Source organism: Antechinus flavipes, chromosome 3 (genome assembly GCF_016432865.1).
Source record: "Antechinus flavipes isolate AdamAnt ecotype Samford, QLD, Australia chromosome 3, AdamAnt_v2, whole genome shotgun sequence".
Lineage (NCBI taxonomy): Eukaryota > Metazoa > Chordata > Mammalia > Dasyuromorphia > Dasyuridae > Antechinus > Antechinus flavipes.
The window spans coordinates 554,877,132-554,896,210 of record NC_067400.1 but is presented as its reverse complement, the minus strand read 5'-3'; the positions used below and the strand labels follow the sequence as shown (position 1 = coordinate 554,896,210).

Genomic DNA, 19,079 nt, shown 5'->3' with positions numbered 1-19,079 from the left:
GAGACTGGCAAGTTTACATGATAAATAATTACGATGTTTTATAGGCTTAGATGGAAGTCTCTCTGTGGGAAGACTTAGGAGGCCAGTTTCTCTGCATTTCAGAGGATGGTGTATTGGAATATGATCTCATTAAAGGCTGGATCTACTCCACTACATCTAGATGGGTTGTTGCAACTAGATGAAGTGCATAGTGATTTCTGGCCAGCCAAGGGAGGGCTTTAAAAAAGGCTCATTGAGTTTTGGCTGTAGAAATGTATCCAACTGGAGAAGTATTCAGAAGTTGATAGGGAAAGTTACATGTGAAAGGAAAGAAAACCAATTGTGTGAGGTGGCAGGGATGGGTGGTGCTAAATACTTAAACTAAATAGAAATTCTTCAGGAAGGTGTGATCTTATTTGAGATTTGAAGGAAGCTTGAAGAACCAGGAGAGACAGATTAGAAGTGAGGTGATTCTAAATGTGGAAGACAAATATTTAATAACATTGCCTATACTTGCTGGGTGCAGGACTCGAAGCAACATCAAGGAAATCAAGGGACAACTAGTTGATGTGGTGAAGAGAATACTGATGAGATCCTCCATAGCTAGGTGGGCCTTTTCAGAAAATGCAAGAGACACTGATAGGAATATAATACTTTTAGGAGTAAAAAAGGAAGGGCACTGATGTCATCATCTCAACCTTAAGCAAGCCTTTTGCTTTTAAGTAGACCTTTTGTTCAGGTGAACTTTTCTCACAGTCCCACCTCAGGAGAAGGTCTTTATAAATCCCATCTTAATGTTTCCAATCAGAAAGCCAGTTATGAGGTCAAACCCCAGGTTGCATTTGCCCTTGTACTGTGGATTTTTACGAAATCCCCTTTAGAATTAGCCAACCATATCTTCCCCCTGTCATGGTGCCTTTTTTTTCACCCACCACCTTACCCCAACACCTTATGGAATGCTATTATTATATTAACTATTTTAGGGTGCTAAATCCCTTTTAGGATTAGCCTGTGAGTCTGTGGTGTAATCCCCTTTTTGTGTTACTCTACAGAATTTTTCTATGGATTTTGCCTGCCAATCAATGGTGTGCTCCCACCTCATGGTATATTCCCTTTAATGGTACCTGGTAATTGTGAGTTCCACTTATCTTTCCCCATGTTCATTGTTAACAGTTGATTCCTTTCCTTGCTAACTTTTTCTCCTTTAAACCTGTTATAGATGCTTGTAATATAATTCCTTTTTCCTCACATATTGAATCTCTATTATACTCTTTTTATATAATCTATTATCTATTTCTCTCCCAAATCTATTTCACGCTTACCTGTAATATTCTCTCTAAAATATAATCTTCTCTTGTTGGGGTTTTCTTGGGATCTCTAGAGGCAGCCCTCGTTTCAGTTCATTACCACATGAGTAGCCGGGGGTTAAGGTCCAAAACCTTTATTGTCTCTTTCCAAGTTTTGTCTCCTTTCTGGCGGCCCGGTTAGCTTTCTTATAGTCTAGATCTTTTATTATCTCCTTCCTGGGGCTGGGCAACTTTCTGGAAAGCCTATCAGTCTGACCTCAGTTCTGAGAGCTTGAACTCCCGCCTGCCTTCTCTAGCTTCTGAATCTCCCTGACCTGACTGATGATCCTAGCTTATATAGGTTCTCTTTTCAAAGGTGTGAATCTTGTAGAACTATAGTAAGTACTAAGTACATGTACTGAATTAGAGAACTGTTAAGCACCATGCTAAATTAGATAACTATTGTCTCTATCAATTCCACTGACTTAGCACTTTATTTCAAGTTCTGGCCCACAATACTTACCACTTCTGTTGACTGTTTTAAAATTCTTCAAATACTATGCTTAAAGTTAGGAAAACTCACTATCCTGAGTTCAAACCTTGTCTCAGACACATGCTAGAGCTTTGTGATCCTGAACCAGTCACTTAACTGTTGGCCTCATGTATCTCAACTGTAAAACAAGCTAGAGAAAAACATAGCAAATCAGTCCAGTATCTTTGCCAAGAGAACCCCAAATAGGGTCACAAAGAGTTGGACATGATTAAGAAATGATTGAAAAGCAACTACAGCAACAATAAAGGAACTCCCATAGGTGTTTCCCTCCTCCCAACCAAAAGACTATCAATTGTTGATAGTCAAAGAGCTTTAAGTAGGAATTCAAAAGGGGATATTTACTAAATCAACAAAAAAGACAGTTAATATGAAACACACATACACACACACACACACACACACACACACACACATACATAATCCCTCAACAACAGTTAGTTATGGAGAACTATCTGAACACAAATACAAAACACTTTTCACACAAATAAAGTTAGATCTAAACATTTGGAAAATATGAAGTCCATATGTGTAGCTGAGTTAATATGATATAAATGACAATTCTACCTAAATTAATCTACCTATTAAATGCCAAGCAAGCTAATGCAAAGAAATTTCTTTATAGAGCTACAAAAAATGACAAAATTCATCTGGAATAACAAAAGGTTAAGAATTTCAAGGGAATTAATGAAAAGAAATGCAAAAAATGGTGGCCTAGCTATACTAGACTTAAAACTATATTATAAGGTTGCAGAAATCAAAGTCATATGCAGCATTCTTACCCATCTTACTTGGTGGGTATCTGTTCAATGCCTATATCTTTGAGCTGTTAGCAGTATATCATCTTTCTCATTCTACTCATCCTGCTCCTCCTGTTCAAGTAAGCCACCAGACTTCCTGAAACCCTTAGCTTGCCCTGGCTCCAAAATAGATCCATCTTTTCTTCCCTTTAATATAAACTAGAAAAAAATGGGTTTTTGGAAACCAGCTTATTAGCAACTATATTAAAAAAACAAAAAAATAAAAATAAAAATCTAATGAGTATGGAATTGTTGGATTGAAATGGACCCTAATATCATTTAATCAACTTCTCAGTCTGTCTATAACTAAGATTATTTGAGAAGGAAACCTCCAAACATAGACTTCAGAGTAATACAACTTTTGTGTCATTTTTATTTTCATTTGGTCACAGTTCTGACCTTTTCTGACAATATGACATGAAAGTCCAACAATTTTTCAGTCTCTTTCTCCTTCAGTTGAAGTTTTCTTTGTTGTCCAGATTTCCAAAGTCCAGACTCCTCTTACAACTGCAGAGGAAATCCTTATATTTATTTTCTGCCTTGAAACTTGCTCTTTATAATGACAAAGATGGAATAATAATCTATACAATTCCAACTAATACTAAGGAAATGTTTATTTCCTAACTAGGACAAACAGTCCTTCTCTCCTCTGTGAATGTCCTTCTATTCTTGCTTCTCTGTTGAGTATTATAATTCTCATCTACTTTTCTTGGAACACTGACTTTTTGTAATCTGACCCATTCCTACCTTTCCTTTTTCCAGAAGGACAGAATAATCAATGTCTTACAAACATATCATGCTCTTTCCAGAATTTATACTTTTTTCTATGTTCTCTTTTCTCATATCAAAATATTATCTCTTTTCTCTATCCCCTACACCTAGAAAAGTTTTTAAAAGACTTTGAATGAATCATCTCTCAAATGGCTAACTCCTAGATATCCTTCAAAGCCTAGGTCATTTTATCTCCTTTATGATGACTTCTTTAAAGGCACAAGGAAATTTTGTTATGGTAGTGTTATATATTAAACATCCATATGTTATAAAATTTATGAATTCACACATGATTCTATTTTGGTTCTTCACATATTAAAACATTTGCTTTTGATTATGATTAAGTTTACCAAAATAATAAAAAAATTAAAATGTAGGAGTATAGTTGTGAAATGTTGTATATATTGACCCATGTTGGTGAGGTTAGTCCATTTTTAGTTTTTCCTGATATAAGAGAAGTCTCTGTGTTGGGGTCCTCAGCTAGTGCAGACCTGCTGACACCAGCTGGAGTCTGCGCACTTACCCACAATTATCATCACCTCTCGGACCTTCAGACGTCTCTGGATATGACAGAGCAGTCTGACACCACTTATGCAGTTAGGGAAGCTTTATTGCTTGGTTACATCATCTTGTCCCTTCTTTCTGCTTCCTCTCTCTCCCTCTGCTGCCCTGTACTTATACTCCTCTCATCTCCCTTGCCAACATGCCCCAGCAACAAGTATGCGTTTAGCTTGTGTATCCAGGAGCTCAGCTCCTGGGACGGTGGGGGCGATCTCGATCTGATCCATGCTCAATGCCTGTCCTGGCGTGCCTACAGGGTGTGTGCCCCAGACCTTTAGCCAGTGAGGCAGAACTCACACCCGAGGCCTCAATATCCATTCCCAAGAGTGAGCTGACCGAGATCCAACCAGCCAAAGACCACAAGGGTCAGGTCTGCCCAAGACTTGTCTTTGCACAGACTTGTTGCCTATGCAAGTGGGGCATTGTGTGCAAGATACACGATGAAGTGTCTCAAGATTTATGCAGATTCTTGTTATTCTGTTCCCTAACATTATTGTTTTTAGGTTCCCTAGCATCTCTGTATGTGTGTGTGGGTGTGTGCAAGCAAACACTTGTTGGATTGGAGCAGAAGATGGTCAGAGGTCAATTTGGGAATGACTTGAATTTGTATAAAGCTATAAATAAAACTTGAAACAAAAGAAAAATTTCCTAAGAAATTCATACTCCCCCATCTGACATCCTGGAGCACTAAAGCTTCCAGTGTAAATAAAACATCTGAAGCTGTCTTCCCTGTCAGATGAATCATAACTAATGGAAAGAATCCTAGATTTGAATTGAGAAGAAGCATGAACTTGAATGCTGCCCCCAACATTTGCCAGATTTTTGACCATGTTACTTAGTCTCTACAACTTCATTTCCTTCATCCATAAATTTCATACAAAACACACTTTCTACTTCATAGAATGGTTATTATAAAAACTCTCTAGGTGTTTTTATTGTTTTTTATTTCACATGTTTTAATCCATGTCCCCAAATGAGTTCCCCCACTGCAAGGTACAAAGCTGAAAGGCTCCCTTGCATTCACAAAGTCTTATTCTCATACAGTCTCTAAAGGATTTCATCACAATTCATCCCATTCATTTTCCATGTTGTTCCAACCTAAACACATGTATAAAGACACATCGTAAAGTGATTGTTTTCTAGATACAGATGTTTAAAGTGAAGGAATATCAGCAGCAGAGCACTTGGAAGTTGGTCTTTCTTGCCTTCACAAGAAAAAAATTTGTGACTTTCCCCAACCCAATGCAGGGAATTTCAATCTTTTCTGTCCTGCCCTGCAAGACTCAAAGCCATCTTTTTCCTACTTGTCATTGTGGATTCTATTGAAAATCTGGATAAGTGTCTCTTCTTAAAGATTTTGTTCTAATTATCTCCAAGTTTACAACATCTGGCTCTTCAAAAAACTTATTGATTAATAGCCTTTCTTTTAATGTTTTTCTTTTTTTTTCTTTTTAGTTTCAAATTATTTCCCTCCTTTGATCCTTTTCCCACCCATTGAGAATAGAATATGATAACCATTATATATATATGATGCCACACAAAACTTTTTTTTTCACATTAGTCATGTTCCAAACAAATGAAAAATAAGAGAAATAAAGAGGAAATAAATATACTTCTTCCTGCATTCTAAGTCCATCAGTGTTTTCTCTACAGGTGAGACTCATTTTTCATCAACAATTCTTTGGAAATGTGGTGGATCACTATATTGAACAGAATTATTTTATTCATAGTTGATTATTTTTATAATACTGTTGTTATTCTTTACATTGTTCTCCTGTTTCTCCCACTTTATTCTATTTCATTTTTAGCATAATTCTTCCAGGTTCATAAGTGACTTGTCCAGAATTATAGGATAGATTTCTTAAGGATATAACTACTCCTTTGTGGTTGCCAGACATTTGATTTTTATTGCTGCACATCATGGGCTCTAAACTAATGTTTATTAAATTCTAGTTTTTTGAATGAATCAGCCAACATTAAATTCACTCACTTCATTTTTTTGGGAACCAAATTGACCAAATATTTAAAAACCTTAGGCTGTTGGTCAATTCCATGCTTAATTTTTCACCTTTTTCTGGCTAACCATGTTCATTTTTCCAGATAAACCTCTTGAGAACAGAAGCAATCTTAGAGAGCCCAAGATTCCATTATTAATATTTATCAGGGTGGAATCTAAATTGAATAAAAGCTTTTGGAAGGAGAGGTTTTTTGAACTGACCTCCACCCAAGATACTTGACAATTGTTCTTTTTCTGACATGAGCACACTCATACATGTTAAGTCTCAATTTCAGTAACCTTTTTTCAGAAAAACCTTGATGATTGCCTTGCGGATCTGCTTGGTTTTCACACCATAGATGATTGGGTTAAGTACAGGGGGCAGAAGAAGGAAAGCATCAGACATCATGGTGTGAACAAATGGGGGTGCCTTCTTTCCCCACCTATGAACAACAGACAGTCCAATGAGAGGGATATAGAAGATAGCCACAACAATAATGTGGGAAATGCAGGTGCTAAAAGCCTTGTACCTCTCCTCTGGGGAGGCAATGCTGAACACAGAATGAATAATCAGCACATAGGAGACACCAATCAAAGGAGCATCCAAACCAAATGTAGAGAGGACCCCCAAAAGTCCATAGATGCTGTTGACCCTGATATTGGAGCAGGAACATTTGATCATATCAGGATGGTAGCAGTAGGAGTGAGAAAGAATATTATCTCTACAGAAAGACAAGCGCTTTAGAAGCACAAGAAGGGGAATCATGATCAGAGCCTCCTGTCCCATTATAATGAGTCCAATCTGTATGATTCTGGTTGGAGTGAGGATGTTTGCATACTTCAATGGGTTACAGATAGCAATGTAATGATCAAAGGCCATGGCCAAGAGCACCGAGGACTCCATGATAGTGAGGGAATGAATGAAGAACATTTGGCTAAGGCAAGCATTCCAACCAATCTCTTGAATATTAAGACAGAGGACACCAAGAGTAGTGGGCAGAGTGGAGAGGGACAGGCACATGTCAGTGGCTGATAGCATGGAAAGCAAATAGCACATGGGCTCATGAAGGCTTCGACTGGTAGTGATGATGAATAGGATCATGCTATTGCCAGAGATGACAATGGCCCAGAGAAAGCAAAAGGAAACAGAGATCCAGGTGTGAACAGTTTCCAGGCCAGGAATTCCAGTGAGCAGAAATGTCAGAGATGTGATTGTTTTATTTGACAAAAATGACATGATGAATTGAGAAGATATCATTCAAAAAGAGAATCTCCCAACCTGTAACAGAAAAGAAAATGATAGGAATCTAGGGATATCGATGGCAAATCCAAGATGATCTTGTAAATGAGTTTCCTCATTTGACAAATTGAGTTGTCAATTCAATCGACATTGAAAGGGAGTAGAACCTGAATCAATTAATATTTATTACTTATTTTAGATACTGCTGTGATGGTGATTTTGGTAATGATCATTTAGAAAGACCCTGATAAGGGAAATGAGGGTTGAACATCATAAATATTAGGCCATCTACCCTCTTGCTAAGAAAACTAAGGGAATTTTAAAATGGGTCATGAAATATCAGAGGTGGTGAACCAAGTTAGCTCTCTTCAAATATTTTAAGTTTTGTCATTTCAATAAGGATAAAGAAAGATTTATTCTGCTTGGCTCCTGATGGAAGTATCAGAAGTAGGAGTCCTATCAAATAGTCCTACCAAATACCTGTCTTTATATTTTATGTTCCTTAGTAGGATGGCTGCCAAATATGTTTTTATTGTTAGTGTTATAGACTACAAAACATGTAAGAAGATTTCTGTCATTTTATCAAAACATTACATTATAGGGTTGAAACTCATTCCGTGACGATAGTAACTTATTAATTAACATTTATATTCATGAGTTGTCTGAAATTGATAGTTCAGATGACAATCCTTCAATCAATTTGTGTCCAAGGAAGAACTAGAACCAAAGCCACCCAAGTGTTTCTGATTCAAAGGAAATTTTGCTATCCTCTATATCAAAGCTTCTTAAACTTTGAGTGTAGTCAAATAATTGAATGTGGAGTTCTCAAAATATCAAAATATCAATTAACTCTGAAAAATATTGAAGATGCTCTGTGTTCTGCATGTTCAAATATTTCCTCAAGATTTAACTCTTTATGTAGAAATCAACAAGAAGACATCTTTTATATTTAACAAATGATAAACTCGTATGTATAACAAAGAATTATTTTAAAATAAATTTCTTTATGATTTGTTACAAGTTAATGTTTGATTTTTATACTTATTTTATATATTTACATATCTAGGATTGAGTAAAAGTTTCTTGGGATAAAAATGATAGTAGATGGAAAAAATTTAAGAAGGCCTGAACTATACCACACTACTTTTTGGTTATTATTAATAATAGAGTTTTGTTGAATATTTTGTCTGGCTTTGGAAAACATACTTTAAGAAAAATCTCATCAAACCAGATAATTTTCAGAGGAGTAATAAAGTAACCAGAATGGTATGATGTTAAGAAACAATGATATATAATAAATAATTGTACAACCTAGGGTCATGTTGACTGGGAAAGAGAAAATTGAATGGAAGGAGGGAACAAGAGAAAAAAAAAAGAGAAAGAAAGAAAGAAGGGAGAAACGGAGGAAAGGCTTACTAAGCATTTGCTAAGTCCCAGATATTGTCCTAGGGGACAAAGGATCTAAGATTTCAGAAGTAATGGCCAGGAAAGAGAGTTTTTTCTCCAAGGAATCACAGAAACTGTGAATGGGAGGAAGGAGGAAGGGAGAAAGGAACGTAGAAGACAGAGGAGGAAGGAAAGGAAGAAAAGAAAGAAGGAAGGATTGAACTGGATATTTTAGAAGCACATATTGGCAGAACTAAAAGTAGTTTACTATTATTTTATCAAATGAAATTCAAATATTGCTAAAAAATTCAAGTTTAGTGAAGAAGAGCTAGTATTTTCTCCAAAGTAATTTGTGGAACTAAAAAATTCAATTAAATTGAAGTTCCTGGAATTCTTGCCTTCTTGAATACCCATAGGTAGACAATCTCAGATTAAACTGAGCTCATTAAAGAGATTTGCTGCTCTTCCTTTTGATAGCCTAAATGAATGAATTTAAAACATTTAGTGTTTGATTCCATAACAATCTTGTTTCTCCACTGCTGACCCCAGAAATTCTGAAGATTCAGGAATTTATCAGAGGCCATTCTAACATTACTCTTATTGAAGACAGCAACCTCTCCCTCATATGAGATAATTAAAATGACTTTTAGGGATTTCATAAAATCAATTTATCAATTTACAAGTATTTACTAAATGCTTACTATGTCCAAGCACTATGCTAAGCACTGATAGGGGATATAAGAAAGGCCTCCTCTCTCCATAAAAAAGGAAGAAAACAAGAGACATAATGCATGATAGTGGAAGGTTTTAGATACAGAGAAGATTTAAATCCTTCAACCACCACTTAAGTATTGTAGAAAATGGGCCAGGTAAAACTTTAAGCCTCCAAGCCTCTGTCTCCCACTTTATAAAATAAATACAATCATAATTAAAATCCTACCTCAAAGATATTCTCAATAATTCTCTTGGCCCATCTCAAAGGGAGAAACCATGAAACCGGGGTAAAGAGTAATGTTTATTGACTGACCTTGATTCATCCCCCATTACCTATTTTTTTCTATTTCATCAATTTCTTTATTCTTTTTTTTTTTTTTTTGGCTGAGGCAATTGGGGTTAAGTGACTTGCCCAGGGTCACACAGCCAGGACATTTTAAGTATCTAAGGTTAGATTTGAACTCGGGTCCTCCTGACTTAAGGGCTGGTGCTCTATTCACTGCACCACTAGGTTCCCCCTATTTCAAAAAATTCTAAAAGATTTTTGGTCGTAATCTGAAATTTAGAATTGAAAACTAAATCATAGGTTTTTTTTAAGATTCATTGGCATTATTATACATAAGGGTGTAGGCCACCATTCTCTCATTAGGTGTGGCTATTCCTTAGCCTGGCTTGAGACCTCCTCCCACTTAATTGATTATTGAGGGAGGCGGAAAGAATCCTAGTGGTGCTCACCCCTTCTGTGTGCCCCTTGCTGATAAGATGACATTTCTTTAACTTTAAACATTTCCCTGATAGAACAGCTCCTCATTTCTCAAAACATGGATAGTGATTTGGGCTAGCCAACCAAAGGAGGGTTTTACAAAGAGGCTCATTGAGTTTTGGCTGTAGAAATGTATCCAATTGGAGAATTATTCAGAAGTTGATAGGGAAAGTTAGATGTGAAAGGGAAGAAAATCCATGGTACTAGGTGTCAGGAATGTGGGGTGCTAAGTACTCAAACTAAATAGAAAAGACTCCTTCAGGAAGGTGTGATCTTAGTTGGGATTTGAAAGAAGCTTGAGGAGCTAGGGGACCCAGATGAGTGAGGCCATTCCAAGTGTGGTAGACAAAAAACAAATATTAAGTCAAATTGTCCATACTTATTAGGTGCAGGACTCTTTTTGAGCAATAGCAAGGAAGTCAAGGGACAACTAGTTGATGTAGTAAATAGAATACTGATGAGATCCTAGGTAGCTAGGTAAAACATTGATGGTAATAAAATACTTCCAGGAGCAAAAGGAAGGGTACTGATAGCAACAGCTCAGCCTTGAATGAGCCTTTTGTTTTTAAGTAGATCTTTTGTCCAAGGGGACTTTCTTTTTTTTTTTTTTTTAATTATATCTTTTTATTTACAAGTTATATGCATGGGTAATTTTATAGCATTGACAGTTGCAAATCTTTTTGTTCCAATTTTTCCCCTCCTTCTCCTCATTCCCTCCTCCAGATGGCAGGTTGACCGATACATGTTAAATATGTTAAAGTATAAATTAAATAAAATATAAGTTTACATGCCCAGTTATTTTGCTGTACAAAAAGAATCGGACTTTGAAATAGTGTACAATTAGTCTGTGAAGGAAACCAAAAATGCAGGCAGACAAAAATAGAAGGATTGGGAATTCTATGTAGTGGTTCATACTCATTTCCCAGAGTTCTTTCACTAGATGTAGCTGGTTCAATTCATTACTGCTCTATTGCAACTGTTTTGGTTCATCTCGTTGTTAAAGAGGGCCATGTCCATCAGAATTGATCATCATATAGTATTGTTGTTGAAGTATATAATGATCTCCTGGTCCTGCTCATTTCACTCAGCATCAGTTCATTTAAGTCTCTCCAGGCCTCTCTGAAATCATCCTGTTGGTCATTTCTTACCGAACAATAATATTCCATAACATTCATATACCACAATTTATTCAGCCATTCTCCAATTGATGGGCATCCACTCAGTTTCCAGTTTCTGGCCACTACAAAAAGGGCTGCCATAAACATTCTTGCACATACAGGTCCCTTTCCCTTCTTTAATATCTCTTTAGGATATAAGTCCAGTAGTAACACTGATGGATCAAAGGGAATGCACAGTTTGATAACTTTTTGAGCATAGTTCCAAATCACTCTCCAGAATGGCTGGATGTATTCACAATTCCACCAGCAATGTATCAGTGTATGGGTATTGGATTTTATCAAAAACTTTTTTCTATTCAGATAATAATATGGTTTTTATTAGTTTGGTTATAGATATAGCCAATTGTGCTAATAAATTTTCCTAATATTGAACCAGCCTTGCATTGATGGTATAAATCATACTTGGTTATGGAATATTATTCTGGGGATGACTTGCTGTAATTTATTTGCTAATATTTTATTGAAAAATTTTGCATCAATATTCATTAGGGGAATTGGTCTATAATTTTCTTTCTCTGTTTTGACCTTAATGGTTTAGGCATCAGCATCACATCTGTGTCATAAAAGGAATTTAGTAGAACTCCTTCTTTCCTGATTTTTTCCAATAGTTTGCATAGTATTAGAATTAATTGTTCTTTAAATGTTTGGTAGAATTTACATGTAAATCCATCTGGCTCTGGAGATTTTTTTCTTAAGAAGCTGATTAATAGCTTGTTCTATTTCTTTTTCTAAAATGGGCTATTTAAGTAATTTGTTCACTTTTCTATTAATTTGGGCAATCTATATTTTTGCAGGAATCCTTCCATTTCACTTAGATTATCAGATTTATTGACATATAGCTGTGCAAAATAACTCCTAATTATTGATCCGATTTCCTCTTCATTAGTGAAAAGTTCTCCCTTTTCATTTTTGATACCAGCGATTTGATTTTCTTTCCTTTTTCCAATCAAATTAATTAAAGTTTTACTTGTTTTGTTTTTTTTTTATAACACTAACTCTTACTTTTGTTTATTAATTCAATAGTTTTCTTACTTTCAATTTTATTAATTACCCCTTTTATTTTTAAAATTTCAAATTTGCATTTAATTGGGAGGGGTAATTTGTTCTTTTTCTAACTTTTTTAGTTGCAAGTCCAATTCATTGATTTTTCTCTATTTTATGCAAGTAAAGCATTTAGAGATATAAAATTTTCTCTAATAACCACTTTGGTTGCATCCCACAAATTTTGGTATGTTGTCTCATTGCTGTCATTCTGTTGGATGAAATTATTGATTGTGTCTGATTTGTTGCTTCACCCACTCATTCCTTAGGATAAGATTTTTTGGTTTCCAATTAATTTTTTACCTATCCTTCTAGCCTTTTATTGCATGTAATTTTTATGGCATTATGATGTAAGAAAAATGCATTTACTATTTCTGCCTTTCTGCATTTGAGATTTTTATGCCCTAATACATGCTTATTTTTGTATTGGTTCCATGTACTACCAAGAAAAAAGTACATTCCTTTCTTTCTCTGTTATGCACCAGAACTCTGAAACAAGGATTCTTACAAGGTGTTAAGTCTGTAGAATTGATGAGACAATGGTTATCTAGTTTAGCATGGTCAGTAATAGTTCTCCAAGTTCAGTATGATTGCTTTAATCTTACAACAAATAATGATTTCCTAGTGATATAATGATTGATTTATACTCAGTGTAGAACATATAAGCTGTGACTCAGAGCCAAAGAAGACAAGAGGACTGGAGGCAGGAGCTCAAGCTCTCAGAGCCAAGGAGAGCCAGATTCATTCATCCCATCTCACACCACTGTGGTGGCAGGCTCTCCTCCTTCATTTCTCCACTGAGACAAAGGCCTATCTGAGCCAGAGACAGACTCAGAAAAGGGATGCAGAGACATTCATTTCATCATCCACCTTTGTATTGGCTGGAGACTGAAACACAAGCCCTAGGACTCAGAGTCAGATTCATTCATCTTTATCTCACACCACTGCGGTGGCAGGCAGTAGGTTTCCTACTGAAACCAAGACTCCCAAAGGCCTTTAAGAAAGCTGGCCCAGGCCCCAGGCAAGGAAACTAGACTGTGAAGGAGATAATAAAGGATTTGGACTTTAACATCTGGCTATTCTTGTGGTGATTATTCAACTGAAACAAAGGCTTCTCCAAAGACCTCTACAAAGCCAACTAAGAGCATTACATGTCTTCACTTAATTTTCTTCAAAGATCTATCATATCTAACTTTTCTAGAATTCTATTTACCTCTCTAACTTTTTTCTTATTTTGTGATTCAATTTATCTAGTTCTGAGAGAGCAAGGTTGAGATCCCCCTCTAGTATACTTTTGCTGTTTAATTCTTCTTGCAGCTCTCTTAATTTCTAAGAATTTGGATGCTATACCACTTGGTGCATATATGTTTATTTATTACTTAATTATCTATAGTACTTTTAAATAGGATGCAGTTTTCTTCCTTATCTTTTTAAAATTGGATCTATTTTTTGTTTTTGCTTTGTCTGAGATCAAGATTGTTACCCTTGCTCTTTTTACTTCAGCTGAAGCATAATAGATTTTACTCCAGCCTTTTGCCTTTACTCTCCTTTAAACAGTTTCTTGTCAACAACAAATTGTAGGATTCTGACTTTTAATCCAGTCTGCTCCCTACTTCCATTTTATGGGGAGTTCATTCCATTCACATTCACAGATCAAACCACTAACTATTTCTTTTCATCTTGTTTACCCGTAATTATACTTTCCTCTTTCCTTTCCCCATTTCCCTCCTCCCCAGTATTTTGCTTTTGACAATGCCCTCCCTCAAAGAGCCCTCCCCCTTTGCAGCCCCTTCTCCTTTCTTATACCTTTCCTCTTCCCCTCTCCAGCTCCCTTCCCCCTTCTACTTCCCTATATAATGAAATAACCTTCTCTGTGAAGCTAAATGTACCTGATATTTACTCTTTGAGCCAAATCTGATGAGAGTAAGATCCACACAATGCTCATCCCTCCCACCCTTCTTTCCCTCAATTGTAATAGGTCTTTTTGGCCTCTGTATGAGATGCAATTGATTGTTTTAACTCAATTTTCCTCTTCTTCCAGTAGAATTCCCTTTTATCCTTTAGTTTCTTTTTTATATCATCATAGTAAAATCAAATTATACTTTCACCCTCTAAGTATATCCATAACAGAGATACAGATCTCAAGAGTTAAACATATCATCTTCCTATATAGGGAGGATACAAGCTTTTTAACTTTTTTTTTTCCCACTGTGGCAATTGAGGTTAAGTGATTTGCCTAGGTTCACACAGCTAGGAAATATTAAGTGTTTGACACTACATTTGAATTCAGTTCCTTCTGACTTCAGGGCTGGTGCTCTAACCGCTGTGCCATTTAGCTGCCCCAGCTTTTTAACTTTTTAAAAAATTTCCTTTTTTACCTTTTTATGCTTCTCTTGAGTTCTATATTGGAAGATCAAATTTTCTGTTCAGCTCTGGTCTTTTCATTGGAAAGAAATGAAATTTACCTGTTTCACTGAATGACCATCTTTTCCACTGAAAGGTAATGCTCAATTTGCTGAATAGTTGATTCTTCTGCAATCCAAGTTCCTTTGCCTTTCAGAATATCAGATTCCATGCCCTTCCATCCTTTAAAGTGGAAGCTGCTAGGTCCTAGGTAATCCTGATTGTGGTTCCTCGATATTTGAATTGTTTCCTTTTGGTGGCTTGCAAAATTTTCTCATTGATTTTTCTAAAATTTAGGTACCATGCTTCTTGAAATTTTCATTTTAGGATCTCTTTCAGGAAGTGACAGGTGAATTCTTTTAATTGCTATTTTACTCTCTGGTTGTAGGATATCAAGGCAGTTTTCCTTGATGTTTTCCTGAAAGATGATGTCTAGGCTCTTTTTTTTTCATTATGGTTTTCCAGTTTTCATTGAATTGGTTTCTTTTTCATATCTATTTTGTAAGGAGTTATATGCTTTTCCCCTTTCATCAAACCTAATTTTTAATGAGTTTTCTTCAGATAACTTCTGTTTTTCCTTTTCTAGACTGTCATGTCAAGTTCTCATTTCCTTTCCCTGTTTTTCTTCTAACTCTCTTTTAAGTTCTTTTTGAATTCTTCCAAGATAGCTTTGTGAAATGAGGACCAACTCATATCACCCTTTAGGGCTTCACCTGGTGATGATTTGTCTTTAGGATCTTCAGGATTTGAGGTCTGTTCTTCTCTTTCTCTATAAAAGCTGTCTATGGATAGAGTTTTTTGCTTTTTGTGCTCATTTTTTGAGCTGTACAAGCCCTCTTTGTAGTAGCCAGAAACTGGAAACTGCGTGGATGCCCATCAATTGGAGAATGGCTGAATAAATTGTGATATATGAATACTATGGAATATTATTGTTTGGTAAGAAATGACCAACAGGATGATTTCAGAAAGGACTGGAGAGACTTACACGAACTGATGCTGAGTGAAATGAGCAGGACCAGGAGATCATTATATAATTCAACAACAATACTATATCATGATCAATTCTGATGGATGTGGCCATCTTCAGCAATGAGATGAACCAAATCAGTTCCAATAGATCAGTAATGAACTGAACCAACTATACCCAGGGAAAGAACTCTAGGAGATGACTATGAACCACTACCTAGAATTCCCAATCCCTCTATTTTTGTCTGCCTGCATTTTTGATTTCCTTCACAGACTAATTGTACACTATTTCCGACTCTTTTTATACAGCAAAATAACTGTTTGGACATGTATACATATATTGTATTTAATTTATACTTTAACATATTTATCATGTTAACCTGCCATCTGAGGGAAGGGGTAAAGGGAAGGAGGGAAAAAGTTGAAATAAAAGGATTTGCAACTGTCAATGCTGAAAAATTACCTATGCATATATTTGTAAATAAAAAGCTATATTAAAGAAATTTTAAAAATAAAAGGTATTATGAAAAAAATAAAATTAATTGGAGAAAAAAAAGAAAAAAGAAAAAAGCTGCACAAAGTCACTGAAGATTGAAACAGTGTACCTTCTACCCTAAAATAGAATCCCACTTTAACAAATAGCTAAAAGTTAGGAAATAAGGTAGATAGATAAATGGGTAAATAACAGAAAAAAAGATTCTGACATAGAAAGTTATTATGGTAAAAAAAAAAAAAATCAAAACATACCAAAAAAATAGCAAAGTCAAAACTCATATCCAAAGCCTTAAAGAAAAAGTATGAATTGGTCTCAGGCCACAGAAGAGTTCAAAAATAATTTTAAAAATCAAATAAGAGCAGTTTTAAAAATTGGAAAGAGAAATCAAAGGGATATAAGAAAATCATGAAAAAAAGAGAACAGCTTGGAGTCACACACACCTAAAGGAAAAAAATAACACCTTAAAAGGAGAATAAGCCAAGTGGGATTAGCAGAAGAAATAGAGACATTCACACAGAGAGAGACAAAGGGTAGGGGAGAAAAGAGAGTTGGAGGAAGGGAAGGAGGAAGGGGGAAACAGAGAGAGATAGAATCAGAAAGAGAAGAGATAAATGACTAGAAAATTGATGGCATTGTTTTTTTTTTTTATTACATTCACTTCACCTTGCATCAGTGTATGTCTTCCCAGGTAACTTAAAAATCCATTTTTTTCATGAACATTTCATAACATTCATTTGCCATACGTTCTTTATCGTCATTCCCCAATTGATAGGCACTCCTTTAGTTTAAACGTCTTTGTTAACACAAAAAGAACTGTTATAAACATTTTTGTATGGGTAGATCATTTCCCTCTTTTTTGATATTTTTGAAATATAGAACTAGTTTTAAAATCACTATGTCAAAGAATATTCAGTTTAATAATGTTCTGATCATATTTCTAATTATTTCTACTACCTTTCATAACAGACTGCTGAATATAGTCACATACACCCACCCCAAGAAATACAGAGAGAGTTTTTCTTTCAAACATCAGATGCAAAGAGAGGTATCACAGGATAGCATCACAGAATTACTCAAAAGATTTATAATTGTATCAGTGTGAAGAATGCCTGTCATGTATCACAAATTATCTGATACTTTAACAAATAATTATCAAAGAACTGGTTGAAACAGTCTGAGGTTCAGTTACGTATCCAGGGTCATATAGCTAATAAATATGAGAGGTAGAATTTGAATATAGATTTATACAGTTCAAGTTCAGTACTTTATTAACTATGTAATATTACCATTCATCATTGTGATATTAAAGAAATGAAATTGTCCCATTGAGTGTTAATTCAAACCCAGGAGCCTTCTTGGATACTAATTTCTCATTTGATAAGATTGTAAAATTTCTCTCATACTAATCAAGTATAATTTCATTTAAATGAAAACTTCCCTTAACAACAGTTCAAATTTATAATGTCTTCATTTACAGGCCTTTTATTACAACACAATATTTATATACAAATCAGAAAAATTTTATAATAGTTTTAGACAGATTTATCTAATTGCTCAGACTCAGAATAATGATTCTTATTTTTTTCTCCGTAAGGTTAACATCTGTAGCACTATTTCCCTAGCATGTTACAAGGATGTTCCCTAACCTCAGATACAGTGAAGACCAAGATTTCTCTGAAAGCTCAAGTTGGACGAAAGCTCAAGTTTTCATTCAGGTTACTCTCATGCCTTCATCTGGGTCGATTGAACAGTATGGAGATACATTAGCCTATGTCTCAGGCAACCTTCTGGCAAAAGGTATTTACTACTCTATCCCGAATCTGTTTGGTTTTCACCCCGTAGATGATGGGATTCAGCATTGGAGGAACCAGGAGGTAGACATTAGCCAACATTACATGGACTGCTCGGGGTACATGATGTCCAAAACGATGGGAAAGAAAAGTGAAGAGGGCAGGTATATACAAGGCCAGGATAACACAGATATGTGAGGCACATGTGCCAAATGCCTTGAGTCGGGCATCCCCTGATGGCAGCCTTAATACAGTCTGTAAAATCATGATATAGGATACAGCAATGATTATGATGTCAAAGCCAACTACAGAGAAAGCTACAAAAAGTCCATATCCACGGTTTGTTCTGGTGTCTGCGCATACAAGCTTTAGTACAGCCATATGCTCACAGTATGACTGGGGGATGATTCTATTAGAGCAAAAGGGCTTCCAAGTGACCATAAAACAAAAGGGGCTCACCCACAACACACCTCTTACCATCACTGCTATACCTAGCTTAGCTACTACTGAGGTAGATAAAATAGTTGAATGGCGTAATGGAAAGCAGATGGCCACATAACGATCCAGGGCCATTGCCATCAGAATCCCTGACTCCACAGAAGAGAAAGTATGAATGAAGAAAACCTGAGTAAGGCAGGCGTGATACTCAATCTCACAAGAATCAAACCAGAAGATTCCCAGCATCTTGGGAAGAGTGGAAGAGGACAGAACTAAGTCAGTAAAAGCCAACATGGCCAGGAAGAGGTACATGGGCTCATGGAGGGTGTGGTCAGTACGGATCACATGAAGAATGGTGATATTTCCCACCAAGGCCATAGCATACATGGCACAAAATGGGAAGGCAATCCAAAACTGGGCTTTTTCCAACCCTGGGATTCCAAGCAGGATGAAAAAAGGAGGATGGAAAGAGTTGTTCCCAGATGTTGACATGATGGGATCCTTTTTGCATGTCACACTTGGCAAAGGAATTCTCTCTCCCTATAGGAAAAAAAATTCTCATCAAACCAACTAAAAATGAGTATTTATTATGCATTAAAAATGATAAGATTATATGGAAACATGAACAAATTGAAGACATTCAAAGAAAACAAGGTGGTAAGAAAACTGAATGCTCTGGAGAGTAAATTTATCTGTTCAATAACAGATTTTTAAAAAGAAT

At 35.8% G+C, this 19,079-nt stretch overlaps 2 protein-coding genes across 2 annotated transcripts; both read right to left on the bottom strand.

Annotated features, from left to right (window-relative positions):
• Positions 1 to 6,235: 6,235 nt before the first annotated feature.
• Positions 6,236 to 7,192, bottom strand: LOC127557425 (olfactory receptor 51F2-like). Its single transcript, XM_051990748.1, has one exon. It carries the CDS (start codon positions 7,178 to 7,180, stop codon positions 6,236 to 6,238), a length of 945 nt encoding a protein of 314 aa, XP_051846708.1. The 5' UTR covers positions 7,181 to 7,192.
• Positions 7,193 to 17,905: 10,713 nt separating this feature from the next.
• LOC127557424 (olfactory receptor 52R1-like) lies at positions 17,906 to 18,850 on the bottom strand. The gene has a single exon (XM_051990747.1). It carries the CDS (start codon positions 18,848 to 18,850, stop codon positions 17,906 to 17,908), a length of 945 nt encoding a protein of 314 aa, XP_051846707.1.
• Between the last annotated feature and the right edge of the window lie 229 nt (positions 18,851 to 19,079).